Below are 25,366 nucleotides of genomic sequence, written 5' to 3'. Positions count from 1 at the left end.
AAAGTTAACAATTCATGTATTTATAATGTTAAAAAACATTCGAAAACAAAGGCCATCATTAAATTTGTATCAGAAATATTGTGATGAGATTCCTTCCTGAACAATCTACAAAACAATTGACTATCAAACTCTTTAGTTTCCGTTTTGGAGCTATGCTTTAAACAATTTGAGCTAGTTGGACATGATCCTGAATTCAAGTACAATATAAACGTATTAAGAACTTTTTTACTTCGTTCATTAATTCGGGTTTTAAAATGAGTAACTAATTCTTTAGTAAATGAATTATTCACTTTTTCAAAATTATTTATAACAAATTGTCGTTGACGGAACTTTAAAGTGGTCTTAGGGAATTACAAATCTGTCAAAAGTTTGATATCATTGTCAGTGAACGTGGCTAATTTGAAGTCAGACAGTGCATGATTGACGCATTTATAAATACGCAAAAAGTTTATTACCATGTTATACAAAGATGTCCAACTTTGTCATCGGCCAAAAGTCCAACTTTTTGTTAACTCCAATTTCAAAAATTTTAATGCTATTCAATAGTAAACACATTGAAACTAAGGTAGCCAAAAAATTAGATAAAAATATTGTAAATTGTGTGCGTGGCATGCTGTTAAAGTCAAATATTTTATGTCATTTTATAAAAATGTGATTTTTGTAAATTTGATCAGAAGTAAATTATCATTACTCGCAAACTGTTATAGATACATAATTGGATGATTTTTCTTTTGTTATGTTGGTAGGAAAATAGTCTTTAAGTGCTGATATGATTTGTCATTGTACCGTTTATATATATTGTACCGTTGATGTGTTATTAATTTTTTTCTCAGGTTCTATATTTTAGCCAAATTTGAATTTCAGTGGAATAAAAGTGCTTAGGGTCAAAAGGGGTTAAACTAATTTTACTACCAGGAGAAAGTCCAAAGTGTCCTCTTTAAGCCTATATATCGTCACCTAAAATGCAAAATAACGTAACATCACTTTTCATAAGTTTATAGGAGAAGCAAAAAACGATATAAAATGAAAACTACTTGAGATATTGAAACAAAATTTTCAAATCTGAATTACAATGACTCTAGAAATATATTTTATGAAAAAAAAATATTTTTTCAAAGCACACTTTAAGGTAAACAAAAAAACGTATTATCAATATAAATTTTTATGAAAAAATAAAAACTTAAATAAAAATATTTTTTTTATTTTCAATAAAAGCAGTTTATTATTTTATTATGTTTTTTTATTTTAATTACTAACAACTAACTTACTTAACAACTATTTATTAATTAATTACTCAATGCATATACGTTATTTTGTTTAAGAAAATCATATACTTGATGATACTTTAGTTTCAATTTTGGTAATAACTTGGTTATTTTTGATAGTAAAAGTTTAAAATTTTGTACACATGTAATATGATGTAGTGAATCGTAATCAATAATAAAACCAATTTCAAATTTTTTGATGATGCGTTGTTTTGCATTTTAGGTGACGATAACTTGTTGACCTGTTTTGACCTGTTTGTTGAACACTTTTTTCATTTGAATGAAATTACTCCCAAATTTTTGTTCTATTTTTATTTTACTTGTTCATATGACTGGCGCAAAGTACAAGTCGCAATTTTGAAGATATTGCGATAAAATTTGGCACATAAATTTTTTTCGGCTCGAGAACGAAGTCTATTGAAAATTACTAAAATCGGTCCACTATTTCACCTAGCACACATATAAATGTTCTCCCGAAATTATACTTTATCGGTCGTAAATGGTTAATTTATATATGTATCTACATAAATTTTGCTCCAAATAAGTTTTATATAAACTGAATTAATGTCACCTAATTTTATGATGATCGGTCCATTATTAGTCATAGCTCCCATATAAGACCCGCTTCCGAAAATCACTTTAACGAGCATAAATCTCTTAAAAATGTTGGTATAAACATAAAATTCAATAGAAATAACATTCATATAGTAAATCACACTACCTAATTTCATGGCGATAGGTCCATAATTAGTCATAGCTCCCATATAAGACCCGCTTCCGAAAATCATTAACGAAAATAAATTATAGTGTAGGGTATTATATAGTCGAGCTTGGCCGAACATACTTCCTTACTTGTTTTTATCTGCTGATAACTTTTTTAATAAGTATAGCTGATTCAAAAAACAAAAAATTTGCTTTTTCATACTAAATGCTATACAAAAATTAAAAGTTCAACTTTAACCTTAAATTGCGCAACAACTGCTGAACCGATTTTAATGAAATTAAAAGTGGAGAAAAATTCAAGAAGTTATCCACCAAAAATTCTATTTTGAATTGTATTTCCCATCATTGAAGCACTCCGTGATGAACAATATTTATCGTTTTGTTGTCCGGTTCGAAAAATATCAAAGTGGATGGTTTTCCGACACGGGAACATGCGACGTACAGTTCACCGTGGAGCCGATTTTTTTCTACACAAAGTTTTATGATGCTAGATCCCTTGGAAATAATTTTTGGCGCAATTTTGGATTTGGACACATAGTGCATATTAACCATTCCACTTTAAAGCAGTATATACTTTATTGGACATTTTATGTTTTCTACACATATACGACAAGGCCAATTTTCGGTTAACCGAAAAACCGGTTTTTTAAAAACACTAGTAATTTCTGAGTAAAGTAAAGTACGTGCAAACGCATCATTTCGAGAAGAAACTGGTCAATGATGTCGTTGGCGAATTTTGAGCACGTTGATCAGCATTTGCTGTAGAGAAACAATCTCGCTGACCGTTCGTGAAAGCGAAATGAAAATATACGCCAAATCGCCTCATTGCAGCTTACGTATCGATCAACTTGATAGCGCGTGATTTCATCATTGGGGTCAGGAGCTTGAAAGACCGAAACCGCCATGTCACTGCATTTGGTGACATATTTGTAGGTGTACTTGATGGACTTCACTGAATTACAATACTCCACGTTACGATGGCATCGTAATATCACTATATATATATATACAAAATGTATGTGAAAAATAATTTTCTTGATCATTTTTTCGGGAATTTTCTTGGGTATTCTTCTTGTTTGGCCGGAGACCAGTCCGAATTGGTGCAAATCAACGAAATCGGTAAAGGCGGTCTTGAGTTATAAGCGTAGTAACTAACATCACTTTCTTTTATATTCATATATAGATTTATAGAAGGAGCTATCGGACCACTCATCTACAGTGATCGAAAGACTCCCTTTATCTTTAGTTATTTGCCGAATTTCAGAAACAATACAATTTGTATAAGTCATTATTAATTATTTAAATTTAATAAATATATATTTATAAATATATATATGAGGAGCCGCAGAACAAATTTCAAATTTGTGAGAAATTGAGTTATATTTAAAAAAAAAACTACATGAATCTGGAAATGGTAACAAGTTTCTTTCTTATTAATAGATACATATAACTGCCATAAGTCACCACATTAAAAGTTAAGGATTTTTATATAAACCCATTTTAATATCGGAAAAGGGACCTTTTGTTAAAAAATTCGTTTGTGACCAGGTCACGTCATTTGATTTTCGGATATCATCATTTTTCTGAAGGTTTTTGCGCAAATAAAAATAATGGCGTCCTTTTTTTGGAAAATTTTCACTCCTTGTAGTGGTTCAACGCGCCTAAACACGCGCATTTTGAGCACATTTTTCTTAAGACTGTTCGTCCCGAATAGGCATAGATTCACTTCTCCCATAGGCGGCTAGTCGTTCTAGATGTACCACCTTCATTTTAGATCTCGGGCTCTTTTCTTTCTGTATTCTGTACACCACGTCGTTTAATTTCTTAATCACCTTGTATGGTCCATCCCAATGGGTTTTTAGTTTGGGAGACAGTCCTTTCTTGCGTTGTGGGTTGTACAGCAGTACAAGTTGGCATTCATTAAAGCCCTCAGAATTCGCTGCTCGATCGCATCTGGCTTTCATTTTGTTGCTGGTCATTTTTATTCGTCTACGTACGAATTCGTGAAGTTCGTTAAGGTCATCTTGCTCTTGGGAAGTGTTTTCATTATTTGATGAGGGCTCAATACCGAATTCTAAATCGCCAGGCAACTTGAGTTCTGTCCCGAAGACAATTTTTGCAGGTGTTCGAGAGGTCGAGTCATGAACAGCTGACCTGTATGCCAATAGAAATTTTGGTATGTGTTCATCCCAGTCCTTCTGGTGTGCACTGACCACGTTTCTTAAATATTCCTCCAGGGTGCCATTGAATCTTTCGATCATGCCATCAGATTAAGGATGCAGTGGCGTTGTTCTGGTTTTTCTTATTCCGTATAAATCGCACATTTCCTTGATTCAAAATTTCTACCCTGAGTGCAACTCCAGTGGAACACCATAGCGACACACCCAGTTGTTCACAAACATGCTTATAACCGTTTTAGCTTCCTGATTGGGTATTGCATATACCTCTGGCCATTTGCTGAAATAATCCATAACCACTAGAACGTAACGGTTTCCAGCATCACTGACAGGGAAAGGGCCTGCTACATCCATCGCAATCCGCTCGAAAGGCGCACCTGAGTTATACTGCTGAAGTTGTCCACGACTTATTCTTACTGGGCCCTTCGCTGCTATGCATTGTGGACAATTGGCTACCCAATCGGCTACTGCTTGCTGACAACCCACCCAATAAAAACGTTGTTTTAGCTTCTCTAAGGTTTTTGTCACACCAAGATGACCACCACTGGTACCGTCATGAAACTCTTTCATTACTTCGTTTATTTTAGAGGATGGTACAACAATAATATTTGTCACTGTTTCCATATGCGGTATAAGCAGCCATTTAACAATTGTAGACTATTCCATAGGGCCCAATATGATTTCATCAGTGGACTTTCGGCCGATATTTCATTGCGGGCTGGCCTTCTGTCTTCTTCTTTTGCCGATATTATTTTTGACAGTATGGGGTCATTTCTCTGCAATGCAGACCAATCTGCACTGGACTCTATATGCATTAGTCGAACGTCAATGACACATTCCTTTTCCTCGGCTTTTGCGCAATGCTTGCATTCCAGGTTGCAAGGCCGTCTTGAGAGCGCGTCCGCATTGCCGTGTTTCAAACCCTTACGGTGTTCGATGCTAAAGTCATAGCTCTGAAGCCGCTCAATCCAACGAGCCAGATGCCCTTCAGGTTGTTTAAATTGCAACAACCACCTGAGGGCAGGATGATCGGTTCTCAGTTGGAAGTGCTGACCATACAAATACTTGTGGAAATGCTTCACAGACTCTAATACTGCCAGGAGTTTACGTCGCGTTACGCAGTAATTTCTCTCAGGCTTGGAAAGTATTCGGCTGTAGTAGCCGAAAGCACACAGCCTATTCCGTATCCACTCGCATCGCTGTCTAGCACAAACTTCGCCCCTGGGATGGGATATGCCAAAATTGGTACTGTACACAACAATTCCTTTAACTGAAGGAATGTCTGTTCTTGAGATTCACTCCACAGGAACGCTCGCGACTTCTGCGTTAGCTCATGTAGGCTTGCGGCAACACTGGCAAAATTCGGTACAAATCGTCGGAAGTACGTGCAAAGGCCTAGAAAACTGCGCAATTCGTGAAGATTTCTCGGACGAGGCCAGTCCTTTACGGCTCGTACTTTATCCTCATCTGTTGATATGCCGTCTGCTCTTACGCGATGCCCTAAATATTTAACTTCTTTCTGGAACAATGCACATTTCTTTACGCTAAGTTTTAGTCCAGCCGCCGCTATTCGTTTAAGGACTTCTTCAAGGTTTTTCAAGTGTTCATCGAACGATTTCCCCATGACAATTATGTCATCGAGGTACACCAAGCATGTCTTCCAGTGAAGTCCTTTCAACACATGTTCAATTAAACGCTAGAACGTGGCTGGAGCATTGCAGAGTCCAAATGGCATCACATTAAACTGCCATAATCCATCACTAGCACTAAACGCAGCAATCTCTACCTGCCAATAACCATTTTGCAAGTCCAATGTGGAGAACCATTTTGTACCAGCTAATGTGTCCAGGGTGTCGTCAATTCTTGGTAGCGGGTAGCTGTCTTTCTTGGTAACGTCGTTCAGCTTTCTATAATCGACGCAAAATCTAGTGCTGCCGTCTTTCTTTTTAACTAACACAACAGGCGAGCTCCAAGGACTTGAAGATGGTTCGATTACTCCATCCCGCTCCATTTCGTTAACCAGCTCATTCACCTCACTTCGTTTTGCTAGAGGAATACTTCTGGGCGCCTGCTTTATGAGCCTCGCTTCGTCAGTATTTATTTGATGCTTTACAATTGCCGTTCTACCTTGGCTTTGACTTTTTAATGCGAAGACCGAGGTATGTTTCTTCAGAAGCTGTTTGGCCTTATTTCTATCGGGCGGCGCTAATCCTCCTACCCATTTCCCCACATATTCCGCTAGTAGCTCGTGTTCCTTGGTGGATTTATTGGCATGTTCCGGATTTTTCTCGCAATTGATTACTGCCTCTACTGAAGTACATCGACCTATTTCGGATTTTGGCTTAACGACTTTTTCAGAGCTGGACAGGTTAAGCACTCTTACAGGAACTATTTTGTTGTTGCAGGGTTTAACGAGAGCTTTTGCTGTTATAAGATCACTTTTTATTTCTGCTGGTTTTACCACCCACAAACTGTTGTCCTCACAATCTCCCTCCATACAGGCCCATACTAAAGTTTCTGACTGTGGTGGTAGTCTCTGATGCTCGACGGTAACTAGCTTTCTTACTTGAGTCCTATTTTCATATCCGACGTCAAGGGGTATTTCCAAATTTCGCCAAATCATAACTTTTTGTCCCATATCCAAAGTAATGCCGTGAGTAATCATGAAATCAGCACCAATGATTACTTCGTCCACAATATCGGCAACAATAAATACATGATTGACGCTAACATTGGCAATGGTTACTTTCACATTTACTTTACCATAGACAGTGGCTGGCTCCCCAGTAGCTGTGCGCAGATTTACCCCACGTAATGGTTCAATTGTGTTTTTGACTAAATCGGGCTTGACGATAGACTGTGATGCCCCAGTGTCTATAGTAAAAACGTGCTTCTGACCGTTTATGTACCCACAAGCAGTAAGGTTGCTATTTTTCTGCTGAATTACGGAAATGGAGATTGTGGGGCCCTCAGATGTGGGAACTAGTTCTTGCCCAATAGCGCTAGCTCGTTTTAGTTTAAAGCTGACTCTTGTGATGAACCACGATTCGCCTGCTGCTCGTTTCTTGGTGGCGAAACAGATCTGGGTCGTTTTCTCGATGCTTTGCAGTTTCGCTGAATATGACCAGTTTTTCCGCACTTATAGCATTTGATTTTAGCTTTACCTTGCTTCTCATTTAAAGCCTCTAAAAGCTTTAACTGAATATTCGAATTCGAATATACAGCGTTGCCAACTTACGATCAATGGTCAACTGAAAGCTTTTGTTTAATAATGCCCACAGATATGTTACAGGTTGCTATTACAGCACTGTTATTTGAAAGCATTATGCTACTTTTAAATCAGCCCTTAAAATCGTTATATTTGAATTAAAGTACAATTTCGTAACAATATATAAGGGTTTCAAACGTATAAAAATGTTAATATTTACGTAATATTGTTGGTAGTACGCGCATTTCTGTCCTAAATATTAATATTGATAGGTGCTATAGCTTTCCCTATATATAATTTGTCAACATATCTATGGGAGGTGCCACGCCCACTATTGTTAGTTTGCCCATTTTTGGCGTAAATAAGTAATTCATACAAATATTCAATGCTTTACACATCAGCAAAATTATACAAATAGATATGAATTTTAGTATTTAGTTTGTATGGGAGGTGCCACGCCCTCAGTGACTACTACTCCCATTTTCGCCCCAAATATTTAAACAAACGGTGGAGTTAGATTCCAAAATATTTGATATTTAAATTGAACTTTGTAAGGGAGTAGTGTTTATAAAAAACCGACTTTTTTAAAAACCGGTTTGTCGGTTAACCGATAATTGGTCTTTTTTAGAAAACCGGGTTTTCGATTAACCGACATTGAAAAAACCGGTTAAACCGGTTAACCGTCATATATGTGTAGAAAACATAAAATGTCCTATAAAGTATATACAGCATACAAATTTGTAGTTTGTAGTAGTCATTGGCGCATATTCATAAATCATATCTAAAGTCGGAACTAGTGAAACAGAAACTAAAAAATAGTTCATAGATAGTTGTAGATCTTATTCACAATTCATAACTAGCTTAGTTACTGCTTTGACATGTAGAGAAAACAAAATGTCGATAATATTTTGATCGATATGTACTGTAATTAATTAAAAGGCTTATAAAGCTATTAAAAAACTATTTTTGTTCTCTAAAAAGTACATACAAAATTTATAGTTGTAATTTGTATGTAAATCAATTAAAATAAGGGCATGTAAAATTAAATTTTTCAATAGAATGTTGTTGACAAAAAAAACACATCTCTAGATTATTTTCTTTTTGTATACATGTATTAAATTGATTAAATTGATTAAATTGAAATCAATCAGCTGTTTTTTTGAATGTATTAGTAGTTGGCATTTATAAAAGTTGTAACTACCCTGCAGTTCATTGCACTAGTTCCGATACGTCGAATTCGTTGACTGGTGAATTTAACACGGGGATGTCGTTGCAAGTGGCCGATTGGCACACTCTGCATAACACTTCACTATTAAATTAAATAGTGAAAATACTCCAGCATTTGAGAAAAAAAGAAAAAATAAATTTTTCTGAGAGCGGGGTTGAACACATAACTTCTCGTTTTCAAATGCTCTAACCACTAAACCACTGAGCTCTTATTTGTACTGCTCTCTAATTGTTATTAAGAATAACATGTGAGTCTACTATCAATTTTTGCATTTTCTACATCATCAGTGAGAATGAAAACACAAACGGCCACATTCAGCATTACATGTGGCCATCGAAGTGGTATATTCTAGAAGATTTTATTTTTCTTGAATTTATTTTCAAAAACTTAGGACATGCTGGTGAAATGTAGTGCAAATGATAACCATTTAACTACCACTTTAGCAGCCACATCGAACTAGTTAGTTGTACAAGTAGTAATATAGCTAGTGCAAGGTTTCCAATTGGCACTTTTCAAACTGCTGGGTATAAGTAGTTACAACTTTACCCATGATTAAGTGCTAACTAATTGTGCTGAAAGTAACCAATTGTGAATAACTTAAATAGGTACTTAAAAAAGTCAACACTTGGTGATCGTTTATGAATATGCGCCATAAATATTAAATATATATAAAATATACAAAAGTTCTAAGTTCATTTTATTTTGTAAAAATTTCAAAATTATTATGTTAGTCAAATGGAATTCAGTAGAAATATGTTACTAAATATATAATACTTGTTTTAATATTGGTTTGTTCATTAAATTTCAACCAAGAAATCTAAATATATTTTTTAATTAAATATTTGATAGTTTTGAAATTTATTATCACCTCGACTTTCTGATATGAAACAGCTATAATTACACTATACAACACCAAAAATTACGAGGTCCGACCAATAAATTTTGATAGAGGAGACAAAAAAAAAAAGACACGTGTATCGGCGTTTTGAAAGTTTACATCTGAATTTCATTTGACATTCTTATTGTTAATCGTCATAAGAAAACATGTGATGCTTACATTTTAGGTATAAAATGTGTTCAGCGAAGTTATGTAAGAGAAGGACAAAAAAGACCCATGCCTTGAGGATTTAGGGGGTTAACATGTTCTACAAAAACATTCTCCGTAACATTTTACATAACTTTGCTAAACACATTTTATACCTAAAATGTAAGGATCATATGGTTTCTTATGAAGATTTTTTTTTGTCACCTCTATAAAATTTATTGGTCGAATCTTGAAATTTTGGAAAAAATTTGATTTTGTTGTATTAAGAAAACTCCATTATCAGATTTCAAAAATATCCTGTAATATTTCTGAAAAGGACTTTGTACATTAAGCTAACGAAATGAATAACAAAATACAGTTTTAAGAACAACACACACTAATGAAGTGAAATTTATTGAAAGAAGGTATGTACATCAAATTCAATTTAACGTTAGGAAAAATCATCACTAAGTTTATAATGAATCATTATTAAGATTTAGCTTATCTTCTAGAATTATGCGGAATTTAATTAATAGTTTCATTATGTGGAATTTATTCTAAAAAAGTTTTTAAGTAAACTCATCGTGCTAAAAAAGTGATAAAAACCGGATAAACCGGTTAACCGATAATCAACATTTTAAATTAAACGGGTCTATATTTCCAGATATAGAGAAACCTACAGCAAAAATTTCAAGCAAATCTGGTCAGCCGTTTAGCCGTCTACAGACTTCAAACCCGCAAATATAAATATAGACACACATTCACTTTTATATTGTACTTGAATTCAAATATAACGATTTTAACGGCTGATTTCAAAGTAGCATAATGCTTTCAAATAGCAGTGCTGTAATAGCAAACTGTAACATATCTGTGGGCATTATTAACATTGAATAAAAGCTTTCAGTTGACCATTGATCGTAAGTATGGCAACGCTGTTTGCTGCGACCGCATATTCGAATTCGAATATACGAGCTTTGACAGTTAAAGAGCAATCTAGGGTGCAGATGGCAGTGTTATAAATAGTGGCAGAGGTTGCAGTCGTTAGTGAGTTTATTAGAGACGCTTTTCGAATAAACATCAACATTTTTATATTGTCATAAAAGAAAACTTAAGTTTATCTAAAAAGTTTTTCCCGATATTGTGGCCGAAGTCTCCAAAAACCCTACAAACAATAAATTTTAACTTATTTTCTACCAAATTAAATAATAAAAGCTGCAAAAATATAAACCCATTAAAAAATTCCTGAAGAATACTTTTTTGACCTCTTTAAAACACACGTTTTTTAAAAACTACTTTTTACGTAGACTTTTATATATTTGGCACTCATCAAACAAAATCTGTTCAGAATATTATAGTCCAGGTAATTCTAAATATAGTCTGAAAGTTTTCCTAAAATCGGAAAACGATAACATTTAAATCGTGAAGGTCAAAGATCAATTTTTTCAATATTTGGAATTTCCAATGGAAAGATATATTATATATTTTTGGCCCGATTTTGATGAAACTTAAGAAAAATATAAAATGAAGTCTAGTATTTAAAATAACAGTAAAAAAATGGAAATTAACCCTTAAGAGCATTTGGGGTCAAAATGACTGTGTTTTTCGTGATTTTAAAAGTTCAGGGTCATTTGGACACCAAGTGCTATTAAGGGTTAATTTCCATTTTTGTATTATTGTAAATACTAGCCCCCATAAAATGTCCTTCCGAAATTGGACTTTATCGGTCATAAATGTTCAATTTATATATGGGGCATTTCATGTCAAGTGAACCAACTTTTGAAATCGATGTCTTCCGATCGGGATGAAATTTGCACCAAGGTTAGCTCTATTGGATAGTAACTCAGACACAAATTTTCAACAAAAAAAACATTTATTTTGATAGATATCCCACTCGCATCCCACTAAGGGACTAAAAATATCTTAAAGGAATGGACCTAGGCTTTCTTTTGAGCAAAAAAAAAAAATTTAAAAAGGGCCCATATTGGAAAAAAATTTTGATTTTGCAAAAAAAAATTAAAAAATTGTATGTCTTGCGTTACAAAATATTTATTTTGATAGATATCCTACTCGCATCCCACTAAGGGACTAAAAATATCTTAAAGGAATGGACCTAAGCTTTCTTTTGACTACAAAAAAGGGCCCATTTGGAAAAAAAAATCGTATTTGCAAAAAAAAAAGTCAAAAATTGTAAGTCTTGAGTTAAAAAATATTTATTTTGATAGATATCCCACTCGCATCCCACTAAGCGACCAAAAGGGTCTTCAAGGATAATATCTATGCTTTTGTTTGACCTAAAAAAAAGATTAAAAAAGGGTCCATTTTGAAAAAAAAAGTCAACAAAGTTTTTGATTTTGCAAAAAAAGTCAAAAATTTTATGTTTTGAGTTACAAAATATTTATTTTGATAGATATCCCACTCGCATCCCACTAAGCGACCAAGTAGGTGTTCAAGGAAAATATCGAAACTTTATTTTAAGAAAAAAAAAAAAAAAAAAAAAAAGAGAAAAAAATTTAAAAAAAAGTCAAAAAAGTTTTTGATTTCGGAAAAAAAATATTAAAAATTTTTTATTTTTTTTTTTAAATATTTTTTTTCGAAAGATCGAAGAAATAGCTATCTATACTATTTGGGACACATTTTGCTAAGAACAATAGGTAATAAGTTACATGGATAAGAAAAAACCCCTGTTTGACCAAATTGTCAAAATTTTACCCCCTATAACTCAGAGAGTTCTCGACCGATGTTGTTGAAAAATTGTGTCTGAGTTACTATCCAATAGAGCTAACCTTGGTGCAAATTTCATCCCGATCGGAAGACATCGATTTCAAAAGTTGGTTCACTTGACATGAAATCCCCCATATGTATATCCACAAATTTCGCTCTAAATAAGTTTTATATATATGAAATTCATGTCACCAAATTTTGTTAAGATCGGTCAATAATTAGTCATAGCTCCCATATAGACCCGCTTCCAAAAATCACTTTAACGTGCATAAATCTCTTAAAAATGTTGGCAAACACACAAAATTCAACATAAATAACTTTCGTATAGACATAAATCACACGACTTAATTTCATGGTGATCGGTCAGTGTAGGGTATTATATGGTCGGGCTTGACCGACCATACTTTCTTACTTGTTTTATTGTATTAACTGAAATCTATAATGTTTTGATAACTTTTTAATCCAAATATAATAATAGGTTGGTATTATTACAATAAAACTTTTACATATGATGTAAAAAACGTGTTTAAAAATTTTAATTAAAGCATTTTTTCTCCAAATTGACTGAATAAATAGGTTTTCGTTATTAATGTCTGCATGGAGGTGATAAAGTATTTTGAAACCCAAAATAGGTCATAATCCACACAGTAGGATATATTTTTTTACTCGGCATAATAAATAATTACAAACACTTTCTTAATTTTAGATGCTCCAACCTGTGTACCAAACCAGCCAAGAATATATGGTGTGGCTAAACAAGAAGATGCTAAAATTAAATGCTCTGTTGATGCTAATCCCCCAGATGTCGACTTCAGTTGGACATTTAATAATTCAGCTGAAAGTATTGATGTTGCAACTAATCACATCTCAAGACTAGGTATGTGTATTTTATGAATTACGAACGAATTATGTATCAAAATCAGCTGTCCAAACAAAAATGTCAAAACAAAATAAAGAAAAAGATTTTTGTATTAAATAAATAAATTAAAAGAAATAAAAAGTCTGATTAAAGTTAAATTCATTTGTAGAAGTAGCAGCTCTGCCATTCTTTCAGCCCACACCTCTAATAAAGGCCGCTTGCTGCCCTGGTCCTACTTGCTTGTACTTTTTCTTTTTTCTAATAATGAAAATAATAATTAAATTATATTTGTTTAATTAATAATGCTACAATTTTATGTTTTCACTTACCTTTTTTATCCATTGCCAAATTACAAATTTAAAATTCGCACCAAACAAACAAAATAAACAAAAAAAAAACATGTAAACAGAAGAAAAAAACAAGAAGAAGAAATAAATAAATGTCAAACTGAATTACGAATGTTGTCGTGTAAACAGGTTGATTCGCAATCGTAATTCAAAACGCGAATTAAGTAATTCAGACTGCCGTGGAAACATGGCATTACAGTGCTACATAATTTGTCTTATTTAAATAAGATAAAAGTATGGTAGCACTACTAAATATCAAAAATTTATCGATAGTTTTGCTTAAAACAGCTGTTCAACCAAAACAAAAATTGATACATTTTGCCCAATAAGAAATAAAAGTTTATTAAACAATAAAATTATTGGTAGGAAAATGTACAAAAGAAGTTGCAATTGCCCCGTATCGGAATTGTACTTTTAGCAAGACGCAGTTGGTTGGTTTTTTTCACTACAATAGAGTGAAAAAAAAACCAAACAACTAAAGTCAGCTGTCAAAATCATATGGTAGTTTATGAAACTTAAATATAATTTAAATGGCCAACGTTGGCCATTTATGTATCATTTAAAAAAGCACTGAGAAACTAATTTTCGTATTTAAATAGAACTTAAATATAATTCATATTTAGATACGAAGTCAAAAACTGGCTCTTAGGGTGTTTAAACAAATTTACAATAAAAAAAATGTTTGAATGTATCAACCAGATCAGTTGCGACTAACGGAGGGTTAAGGGTCCTCGTGTAAACGCTTAAATGCATAGTAAATATGTGCATTTTTACACTGTCGCAAATTAACTGTCAAAAAATGTATGGAAATTCGTTTGCACAACTCCGATAAGTTTTCGCGACAATTTAGACTCGCAAACTCGAATTTATTGTGCATTTGATGAATCAGGTGTTTACATTTATTTATGAGAAATAAAAATCAAATAAAATATTAATATTTTGTGCATGTGAAAATTGTGTAACTTTGGAACAGAATGATTGGATTGAATGCATTGTGTATGAAAACATTAACAGCTAGAATCTTCCAAAATATTGTTACGTTTTAACCTTTTCAAAACGTTTGGTTTATTTCCTTTAAATAAACCGGATACTTTGATTGCAAATAAAAGCCGTTTAGTAGTTTAAAAATTGTAACAACTCTTTATTTATTCAAAATGTACAACAACCACAGAATTAAATAGCCACTCAATGTTTTTTATACACGTTTATAAATTCTCAGAAATACAGACACAATTTATAATGTACACGAATTTACTTGAAAAACACAACACACTTTAAGGCACTTAGTTGATGTTTATTCGAAAAGCGTCTCTGATAAACTCACTAACGACTGCAACCTCTGCCACTATTTATAACACTGTCATCTGCACTCTAGATTGCTCTTTAACTGTCAAAGTTCGAATATTCTAGATCATACGCCATCTGTGGTGTACTTTCTACAATGTTCTTTAACTGAATATTCGAATTCAAACAGCGTTGCCAACTTACGATCAATGGTCAACTGAAATCTTTTATTTAATAATGCCCACAGGTATGTTACAGTTTGCTATTACAGCAATGTTATTTGAAAGCATTATGCTACTTTTAAATCAGCCCTTAAAATCGTTATATTTGAATTCAAGTACAATTTCGTAACACTGCCCCCCGCTTAAGCCTGTTCGTCCCGAATAGGCATAGATTCACTTCTCCCATAGGCAGCTAGTCGTTTCAGATGTTCAACTTTAATTCCCGATATCGATCTTCCACATTTCCGTATTCTATAAACCATGTCGTCCAATTTCTTAACTACCCTATGTGGTCCTTTGCAGTGATTCCTTAATTTGGATGACAAACCCTTATTACGTTGTGGGTTTAATTTGGTCATTTATCATTTTAATTCGGCTCCGAACGAGTTCATGCTTTTCTTTTTCTGCTGAAGCACCTTGGAACCCGGCCTGATGATCTTTTCTCTGCGGGACAGACCTATCACTCCAACAGGAACCATTCTGTCGTTGCACTGTTCAACGAGGGACTCCATTGTTACATGGCCACTTCTCACATCCGCTGGTTCTAACACCAACAACCCATTGTCTATATAATCCTCCACTTCCTCACGGGCCCATACCAAATCCTCTGACTGCGGTGGCAACCTTTTGTGCTCAACGAAAACTAACTTTCTTACTTGAGACTTGCTCTCATATCCGACGTCAAGGGGTATTTTAACATTTCGCCAATTCATGACTTTTTGTCCCATATCCAAAGTAATGCTGTGACTAATCATGAAGTCTGCACCAATGATTACTTCGTCCACAATATCGGCAACAACAAAGACATGATTTACGCTAATACCACCAATAGTTAGTTTCACATTAACTTTACCATGGACAGTGGCATGCTCTCCAGTAGCGGTACGTAGACTTACATTGCAAATTGGTTCTATCGATTTCTTTACTAAATCTGTTCTGATGATAGACTGCGACGCTCCCGTGTCCATAGTAAGGATGTGCTTCCGACCGTTGATGTACCCACTAGCAGTAAGATTGTTATTTTCCTGCTGCAGTACTGATATGGAGATGGTAGGGCCATCAGGTGTGGGTGTCAGATCCTGTCCCTCAGTGCAAGCTCGCTTTAAAGGTGGTTCCTGTAATGCTTGATGATTCGCCATCTGGTTATTTCTTGATGCTGAAACATATCTGATTCGCTTTATTGGTGCTTTGCAGTTTCGCTGAATGTGACCCATTATTCCACAGTTATAACATTTAACTTTGGCTTTAGTTTGTCTCTTACTTAAAGCCTTTAAAACTGCCTCTTTTAATTCGTTGACCATACTTCTATCATTTTCAGCGACAACCTCGATCTTCCGCACATTACACACCTGGGGCTTTGAAATTGTCTTTGCTGTTTCTTGTACCAGCGCGAATGAGACGGTTTCAAAGAATGATGACTTTGGTGTGGCACATACCGCATATTTTATCTCTGGATCGCGAATACCATTCACAAATGCCTCTATCTTCAAATGCTCCAAAATCGGATGGTTCTCCCCTGGATAAATAAGCTGTAGCAAACGCTCGATTTCCATCGCAAAATCTTGTAGCGTCTCATTGGCATTCTGCACTCTACCACGCAATTCCATTCAGTATAATTCTTTTTTATGTTCGCCACCGTACTTACGTTGTAGCGCCTCCATTATGTCATCATAACAATTTCTGTTGCTTGCAGGCACGCTTTCAAGAACTACTGCGGCATTCCCTTTTAAGGCCAATATCAATTCTATAGCTTTTTCTTCATTGTTCCACATGTTTCTAATGGCAACTGTATCAAACTGGAATTTGAACACATTAAATGGTGTGGTGCCATCAAAACTAGGGGCCTTTATTCTACTAGAGGATTCTGGAATAATTCGTACCGCTCCTTCTTGATACTGATGACTATTCACTTTTGTTACCAAGTCGGACACCTTTTTGACAATTTCATCCATTCTGTTTTTAATAACTGCTCCTTCTTGACATTGAACATTATTCACTTTTGTTTCTAAGTCCGAAACCTTTTTATCAATGACATCCACTCTGCAGTTAATAACCTCAGACATTTCCTGAATTTTCTCATCTGTTACTCTAGAAGATTCTTGAAGTTTCGCTTCCATTTCCGCTAAGTGTTTAATAGTTTCATTGACTTCAGCTTTAACCCTAGAACGAAGTTTCTCATTGTCGGCAAGAAGTTTCTCGTTGTTGACTCTAGAAATTTCTTGAACTTCATTAAATTTCTCCATCATAGCAGCAAACATTGTGGATAAATCCATGCTGTTTGTTGTTGCACGGGTAGAAACTTCCATTTCTTCTTTATACTCAAATTCGTAGGCTCCGATGTCAATATCTCGCCGCTTGAATTCATCTATGAGCCTCTTCTGCAACTCTGCTTGATTACCTGCTGTTGGTAACTCCAACTTACTCAGTTCTTTCTTGAGTTGTTCAACTTTTAGTTCCTCAAACTTCATGCTTATTATTTTGCAATTCCACTTCTGACACCAATTGTTACGTTTTAACCTTTTCAAAACGTTTGGTTTATTTCCTTTAAATAAACCTAATACTTTGATTGCAAATAAAAGCCGTTTAGTAGTTTAAAAATTGTAACAACTCTTTATTTATTCAAAATGTACAACAACCACAGAATTAAATAGCCACTCAATGTTTTTTATACACGTTTATAAATTCTCAGAAATACAGACACAATTTATAATGTACACGAATTTACTTGAAAAACACAACACACTTTAAGGCACTTAGTTGATGTTTATTCGAAAAGCGTCTCTGATAAACTCACTAACGACTGCAACCTCTGCCACTATTTATAACACTGTCATCTGCACTCTAGATTGCTCTTTAACTGTCAAAGTTCGAATATTCTAGATCATACGCCATCTGTGGTGTACTTTCTACAATGTTCTTTAACTGAATATTCGAATTCAAACAGCGTTGCCAACTTACGATCAATGGTCAACTGAAATCTTTTATTTAATAATGCCCACAGGTATGTTACAGTTTGCTATTACAGCAATGTTATTTGAAAGCATTATGCTACTTTTAAATCAGCCCTTAAAATCGTTATATTTGAATTCAAGTACAATTTCGTAACACTGCCCCCCGCTTAAGCCTGTTCGTCCCGAATAGGCATAGATTCACTTCTCCCATAGGCAGCTAGTCGTTTCAGATGTTCAACTTTAATTCCCGATATCGATCTTCCACATTTCCGTATTCTATAAACCATGTCGTCCAATTTCTTAACTACCCTATGTGGTCCTTTGCAGTGATTCCTTAATTTGGATGACAAACCCTTATTACGTTGTGGGTTTAATTTGGTCATTTATCATTTTAATTCGGCTCCGAACGAGTTCATGCTTTTCTTTTTCTGCTGAAGCACCTTGGAACCCGGCCTGATGATCTTTTCTCTGCGGGACAGACCTATCACTCCAACAGGAACCATTCTGTCGTTGCACTGTTCAACGAGGGACTCCATTGTTACATGGCCACTTCTCACATCCGCTGGTTCTAACACCAACAACCCATTGTCTATATAATCCTCCACTTCCTCACGGGCCCATACCAAATCCTCTGACTGCGGTGGCAACCTTTTGTGCTCAACGAAAACTAACTTTCTTACTTGAGACTTGCTCTCATATCCGACGTCAAGGGGTATTTTAACATTTCGCCAATTCATGACTTTTTGTCCCATATCCAAAGTAATGCTGTGACTAATCATGAAGTCTGCACCAATGATTACTTCGTCCACAATATCGGCAACAACAAAGACATGATTTACGCTAATACCACCAATAGTTAGTTTCACATTAACTTTACCATGGACAGTGGCATGCTCTCCAGTAGCGGTACGTAGACTTACATTGCAAATTGGTTCTATCGATTTCTTTACTAAATCTGTTCTGATGATAGACTGCGACGCTCCCGTGTCCATAGTAAGGATGTGCTTCCGACCGTTGATGTACCCACTAGCAGTAAGATTGTTATTTTCCTGCTGCAGTACTGATATGGAGATGGTAGGGCCATCAGGTGTGGGTGTCAGATCCTGTCCCTCAGTGCAAGCTCGCTTTAAAGGTGGTTCCTGTAATGCTTGATGATTCGCCATCTGGTTATTTCTTGATGCTGAAACATATCTGATTCGCTTTATTGGTGCTTTGCAGTTTCGCTGAATGTGACCCATTATTCCACAGTTATAACATTTAACTTTGGCTTTAGTTTGTCTCTTACTTAAAGCCTTTAAAACTGCCTCTTTTAATTCGTTGACCATACTTCTATCATTTTCAGCGACAACCTCGATCTTCCGCACATTACACACCTGGGGCTTTGAAATTGTCTTTGCTGTTTCTTGTACCAGCGCGAATGAGACGGTTTCAAAGAATGATGACTTTGGTGTGGCACATACCGCATATTTTATCTCTGGATCGCGAATACCATTCACAAATGCCTCTATCTTCAAATGCTCCAAAATCGGATGGTTCTCCCCTGGATAAATAAGCTGTAGCAAACGCTCGATTTCCATCGCAAAATCTTGTAGCGTCTCATTGGCATTCTGCACTCTACCACGCAATTCCATTCAGTATAATTCTTTTTTATGTTCGCCACCGTACTTACGTTGTAGCGCCTCCATTATGTCATCATAACAATTTCTGTTGCTTGCAGGCACGCTTTCAAGAACTACTGCGGCATTCCCTTTTAAGGCCAATATCAATTCTATAGCTTTTTCTTCATTGTTCCACATGTTTCTAATGGCAACTGTATCAAACTGGAATTTGAACACATTAAATGGTGTGGTGCCATCAAAACTAGGGGCCTTTATTCTACTAGAGGATTCTGGAATAATTCGTACCGCTCCTTCTTGATACTGATGACTATTCACTTTTGTTACCAAGTCGGACACCTTTTTGACAATTTCATCCATTCTGTTTTTAATAACTGCTCCTTCTTGACATTGAACATTATTCACTTTTGTTTCTAAGTCCGAAACCTTTTTATCAATGACATCCACTCTGCAGTTAATAACCTCAGACATTTCCTGAATTTTCTCATCTGTTACTCTAGAAGATTCTTGAAGTTTCGCTTCCATTTCCGCTAAGTGTTTAATAGTTTCATTGACTTCAGCTTTAACCCTAGAACGAAGTTTCTCATTGTCGGCAAGAAGTTTCTCGTTGTTGACTCTAGAAATTTCTTGAACTTCATTAAATTTCTCCATCATAGCAGCAAACATTGTGGATAAATCCATGCTGTTTGTTGTTGCACGGGTAGAAACTTCCATTTCTTCTTTATACTCAAATTCGTAGGCTCCGATGTCAATATCTCGCCGCTTGAATTCATCTATGAGCCTCTTCTGCAACTCTGCTTGATTACCTGCTGTTGGTAACTCCAACTTACTCAGTTCTTTCTTGAGTTGTTCAACTTTTAGTTCCTCAAACTTCATGCTTATTATTTTGCAATTCCACTTCTGACACCAATTGTTACGTTTTAACCTTTTCAAAACGTTTGGTTTATTTCCTTTAAATAAACCTAATACTTTGATTGCAAATAAAAGCCGTTTAGTAGTTTAAAAATTGTAACAACTCTTTATTTATTCAAAATGTACAACAACCACAGAATTAAATAGCCACTCAATGTTTTTTATACACGTTTATAAATTCTCAGAAATGCAGACACAATTTATAATGTACACGAATTTACTTGAAAAACACAACACACTTTAAGGCACTTAGTTGATGTTTATTCGAAAAGCGTCTCTGATAAACTCATTAACGACTGCAACCTCTGCCACTATTTATAACACTGCCATCTGCACTCTAGATTGCTCTTTAACTGTCAAAGTTCGAATATTCTAGATCATACGCCATCTGTGGTGTACTTTCTACAATGTTCTTTAACTGAATATTCGAATTCAAACAGCGTTGCCAACTTACGATCAATGGTCAACTGAAAGCTTTTATTTAATAATGCCCACAGATATGTTACAGTTTGCTATTACAGCAATGTTATTTGAAAGCATTATGCTACTTTTAAATCAGCCCTTAAAATCGTTATATTTGAATTCAAGTACAATTTCGTAACAATATGTATACCATCGCACAGTGGTATGAGAAAAAAAAGATGGAAATAAATCTGTAACTTCTAAACCCTTAGTCCAATTTGAATGAAATTTCACATCCGCAAAGAGGAAGTGTTGTCGAGTTTAAGTTTTTAATTTGGATCTCATGACCGCACCACGACCGACCCTAAAGTAGGACACCTCGGGTATGTTCAATTTTAAAAATTATCCTATTTCTTCGTTTGTGTTCCGATTTCAAAAAACTTACATATATAGAATCTTCTCATCGAGCACAATATAAAAAACCTCGTCGTAGCTATCAATTATCTTTAGGAGAGCTTAGGAGATATTCGCATTTTAAATTTTCAACATTTCTACCCACCCTACAGTTTTTTGATGACCGCGGTTCCAAATATTTCCCGATTTCCTCCACTTTTTTTATAGGATTAACAACAGATGTATAAATCATATAAAGAAAGAATTGGTTAAAAATCATGACTGAGTCCAAAGTTACATGCATTTGAATTTAAAAAAAATAAAAAAGCAATTTTTCCCTATTTTTTGGGGAAAAAAGTACTTTTATTCTTTTTAAGTTATCTAAAAAATTTCTAAGAGGATGTATAATGAATTTATACTTTTTGAAAAGCTAACTTTACGTCAAATATTTTAAATGAAAAAAAATTATAATTTTTGATACCGACGGGACCAGGTCCATTCAAAAAATGCATATTTTTTATGTAAAATTCAACTTTAGATAAAAAATTCTCAAATCGCATAGTCGATATCAAATTATAATAATCTATTTTATATGGCCCAATATGTTCTTAATTATTTTGTAAACGGTTCCGATAACCCCGACCCTAGTATGGATATTATAAATTTATAGCCAAAAAACGAAAAAATCCCATTTCAATAAAAAAATCTATATAAGTGTAAAATTTCATTACAAAATATTCCTAAATAAAAATTTTATTTCAATTTGAAAAATTTGTATCTATGCAAGAACTCAATAAAAAGCATTTTTTGTCATATTTTAAAAAAAGTATTCCATGAATTTTTTAATTGTCTAAAGTTATATACATTTTTGAAAAGTAGTCAAAATCCTCTATCCATTGATATATAACATGTCTACCTTATGATTTTGATGTGCAAATTAATTAGGGAAAACTTAGCAACTCGCTGATAATTTACCCAAATATTATAAACTAGTACATGACGGAAATTTTTGCTTTTTTTACGTAAATTTTATAATATTTTTTTAACAAATTGCATTATAGTTGTATTATATAATGAATTAGTTCAAAAATGTTTGCATAATAGCTATATATTGGCCAATATTTTAAGATAAATCAAAAATATCTGAAATTTAAAAATTAATTTAATTTAAAAATCGCATAAATTTAAATCCGAATAAAAAAAATTCCGTATAAAACAAGACCTGAGTGTATTTTGTAGCTGAAAATCATAAAAAATTAAAATTTCAAACATTTGAAATGAAATTGAAATAATATTTTTCAAGCCTTCTATATTTTATTTCAAAACATAAAATATGAAAAAAATCATTCCATTTAAGAAATTTTTTATAAATTTTATGAATTGAAATCAATGAAATCAAATCATAATATTCATGTTGAAACTTTTTTCTGTGTATAAACTACACAAAATTGAAAAGGTGGGTTCATTAAACACGTCGCACAAACTTGAATATTTGCATAAATAGGAAACTTAATAAACTAACCTTGATTAAAGTAAAAATGCAATTGTTTTGATTTTAAACTTACCTAGCGTTTACACATGCAAGAACAGTTCGAAAAACTCAATACATTCACATTTTTGCACTAACGCAATCATATATGCAGCCACTTGCAGCTCACTGTCTCGCGAATTTAGGTGGACAATGATTTTCGACACGTTCATACAAGTTAAGACAAACTGAGTTGGCAATACCCAGCAGTTAAGCAAGTAGTCAATGTATCCCTTAAAGACAATAATTGTCACAAATGTCTTATCACTTGGCTTAATCCAATTTATATATTTTGTCCATTTGACACATGTGTGCACTTTGTAGTGCATAGAGAAGACAATTGGTTACTTTATACATCCCAAGTAAACTAGAGTGAAGACAATTGACACTTAAGTGTCTCTAAGTAATCTGGAGTGTAGTCACTTTAAACGTTTTGTGAGTAATTCGTACAAACTGGTTTTATACAAATTGTGTTGATATAATTCTCATACAGTTTATTTTTATTTTTGCTTAAGTATACTGATATCACATGTAACATATCATGAAGTCAATAGTCACTTTAGTGTCTGTTAGTAACCTATGGTGAAGTCACTTCAAACTTTTTTTGTACTGCTCTTTATTTTACCCACCAGTAGCGTTGACTACTTTTTGTCGTTTAAATTTTAAAAGTAGCTAAAATACCAAATTTGTCGTTATTTTTAAAGGGAAACATCACAAAACTTCATTTAAATTATTTGCCGTTAACTGCTTTTTTGAGCAGTAAACATAAATGCACTTACCAGCATCAGTGAGCAGGTAAGTTAACTGATGTTAACTGCACTTTTAACTTACCTGCACAAAATATCGTGCAAAGTTGGTTGTGCAGGTAAGTCAAAATTACTGTATTTGAATATCATGGTAACACTTTATTGTTATTAATAAAAATAATAAAATTTGGCTTCAAGACGCTAATAGAATTAAAAATAACAAATGCAGATACATATATAAAAGGTTTATTTATCAAATTAGCTGTAATTTTCTTATGTTTGCGACTTTTTGATGACATCATTCACCTTCGCTAACATTTACAAAATGAACTTTTACTTGCATGTGTAAACGCTCAAGCAACTTGTAGACTTTTCGATCTATTTTCGGCATTTTCGATAATAATTCGTATTCTCGACATTCATCAATTTACTTGCATGTGTAAACGCAGCGTTATACAAAAAAAAAGCGTGGCTGAAAGAGTTAAACACTGTTATTCACTGTTCAATGCATCACTACTGTTTTTTTCAAATTTTAGATGCATTTGTAAATTACTTTAATAAGTTTTTAGTTTTATTTTTTTGTTTTTACACAAAAATAATTTTTAAATAGAACATAAGTGCATTTTGAGTAGTGCATTAAACACAATGAAGACAGCAGGCTTCCGACTTCAATCTGTCAAAAATAGAATACACACGTTTATATGAAGACGATTCTTTTGACGACAGCACAACTTCACGACGACACGACTTCGTTTGCTGCTGCCCAATTAGGCTAATTTCTATTTTTGTCAACTTCAAAACAGAAATAGTGTTGCTAATATAATATAAATTTTTAAATCAAATTAGTGCTTAAAAAAATATATATTTTTTACTTAATTATGAGAAGTTTCTGATAACCATATTGAAATAAATTAATAACAGGTACATAAATTATTACCACATATATATATTTACTCAAAATAATTGTTTAAATCTTAATTACTTTGGAATCTTGTGCGGTTATTTTTTATTAAAGTAAACATCACTGAATTATAAATCAGCTGTTTACTTTGAAGCTGTCGTCTTTAAAAGAATTCAGCGGCTGCCGCACGACTGCAACTTCAGCCAGCAGCATTTGTGTTCGTGAAGCCAGCTATCTTCAATGTGTTTAATGCATAACACACTGAAACATATTTTAAAATCTAATAATATAGGAATAATGAACGAGATTTATTTTTTTTATTTGAAATATTATTAAAATCTATAACAGATATTAGTTGCAGTTCATAATAAACATGGTTTCTTCATCGATATTGTAAAACAATTATTCTGCGATTTTTTAAAATATGATTATTTTTTTTCGCTAAATATTAAAAAAAAAATTAATTTTTTTTCGAATTGTTTTTTTTTTAATTTTAATTTATTTTTTTAAATTTAAAAATTTTTTTAAATTATAAAAAAATAATTATTTATATAACTAATTTTTGTAAAACTAGATGGGCATTTAAAGTCTAAACAATTTATTAAATTTGCTTGTAAATTTGATCTAATAATGCAAATAGAATTTAATACTTCATGGCTTAAGCACGGTCAGACACAGCAAACATTTGACGTTTATCGTGTTCTAAAGCCATCACCGAGAAACATCTTTCTGAAGTTAAAACTGAAGTTCAAGAAACTTCTAGAGTCAACAACGAGAAACTTCTTGCTGAAGTTAAAGAAGTCAAATAAGAATTCCAAGAAATTTCTAGAGCCACAAATGAGAAACTTCAGGATATTTCG

The 25,366-nt window shown here is 33.6% G+C and overlaps 1 protein-coding gene across 1 annotated transcript in view; it reads left to right on the top strand.

Moving 5' to 3' along the window:
• side-VII (sidestep VII) overlaps positions 1-25,366 on the top strand; it is a 475,559-nt gene that overhangs the window by 153,473 nt on the left and 296,720 nt on the right. The window contains exon 8 of the mRNA XM_065499240.1: positions 13,053-13,223. Coding sequence (XP_065355312.1) covers positions 13,053-13,223 — 171 coding nt within the window. The remainder of the gene's footprint in view (positions 1-13,052; positions 13,224-25,366) is intronic.

Source organism: Calliphora vicina, chromosome 1 (genome assembly GCF_958450345.1).
Source record: "Calliphora vicina chromosome 1, idCalVici1.1, whole genome shotgun sequence".
Lineage (NCBI taxonomy): Eukaryota > Metazoa > Arthropoda > Insecta > Diptera > Calliphoridae > Calliphora > Calliphora vicina.
The sequence above is the reverse complement of the archived record's forward strand: the minus strand, read 5'-3'. Positions and strand labels throughout refer to the sequence as shown.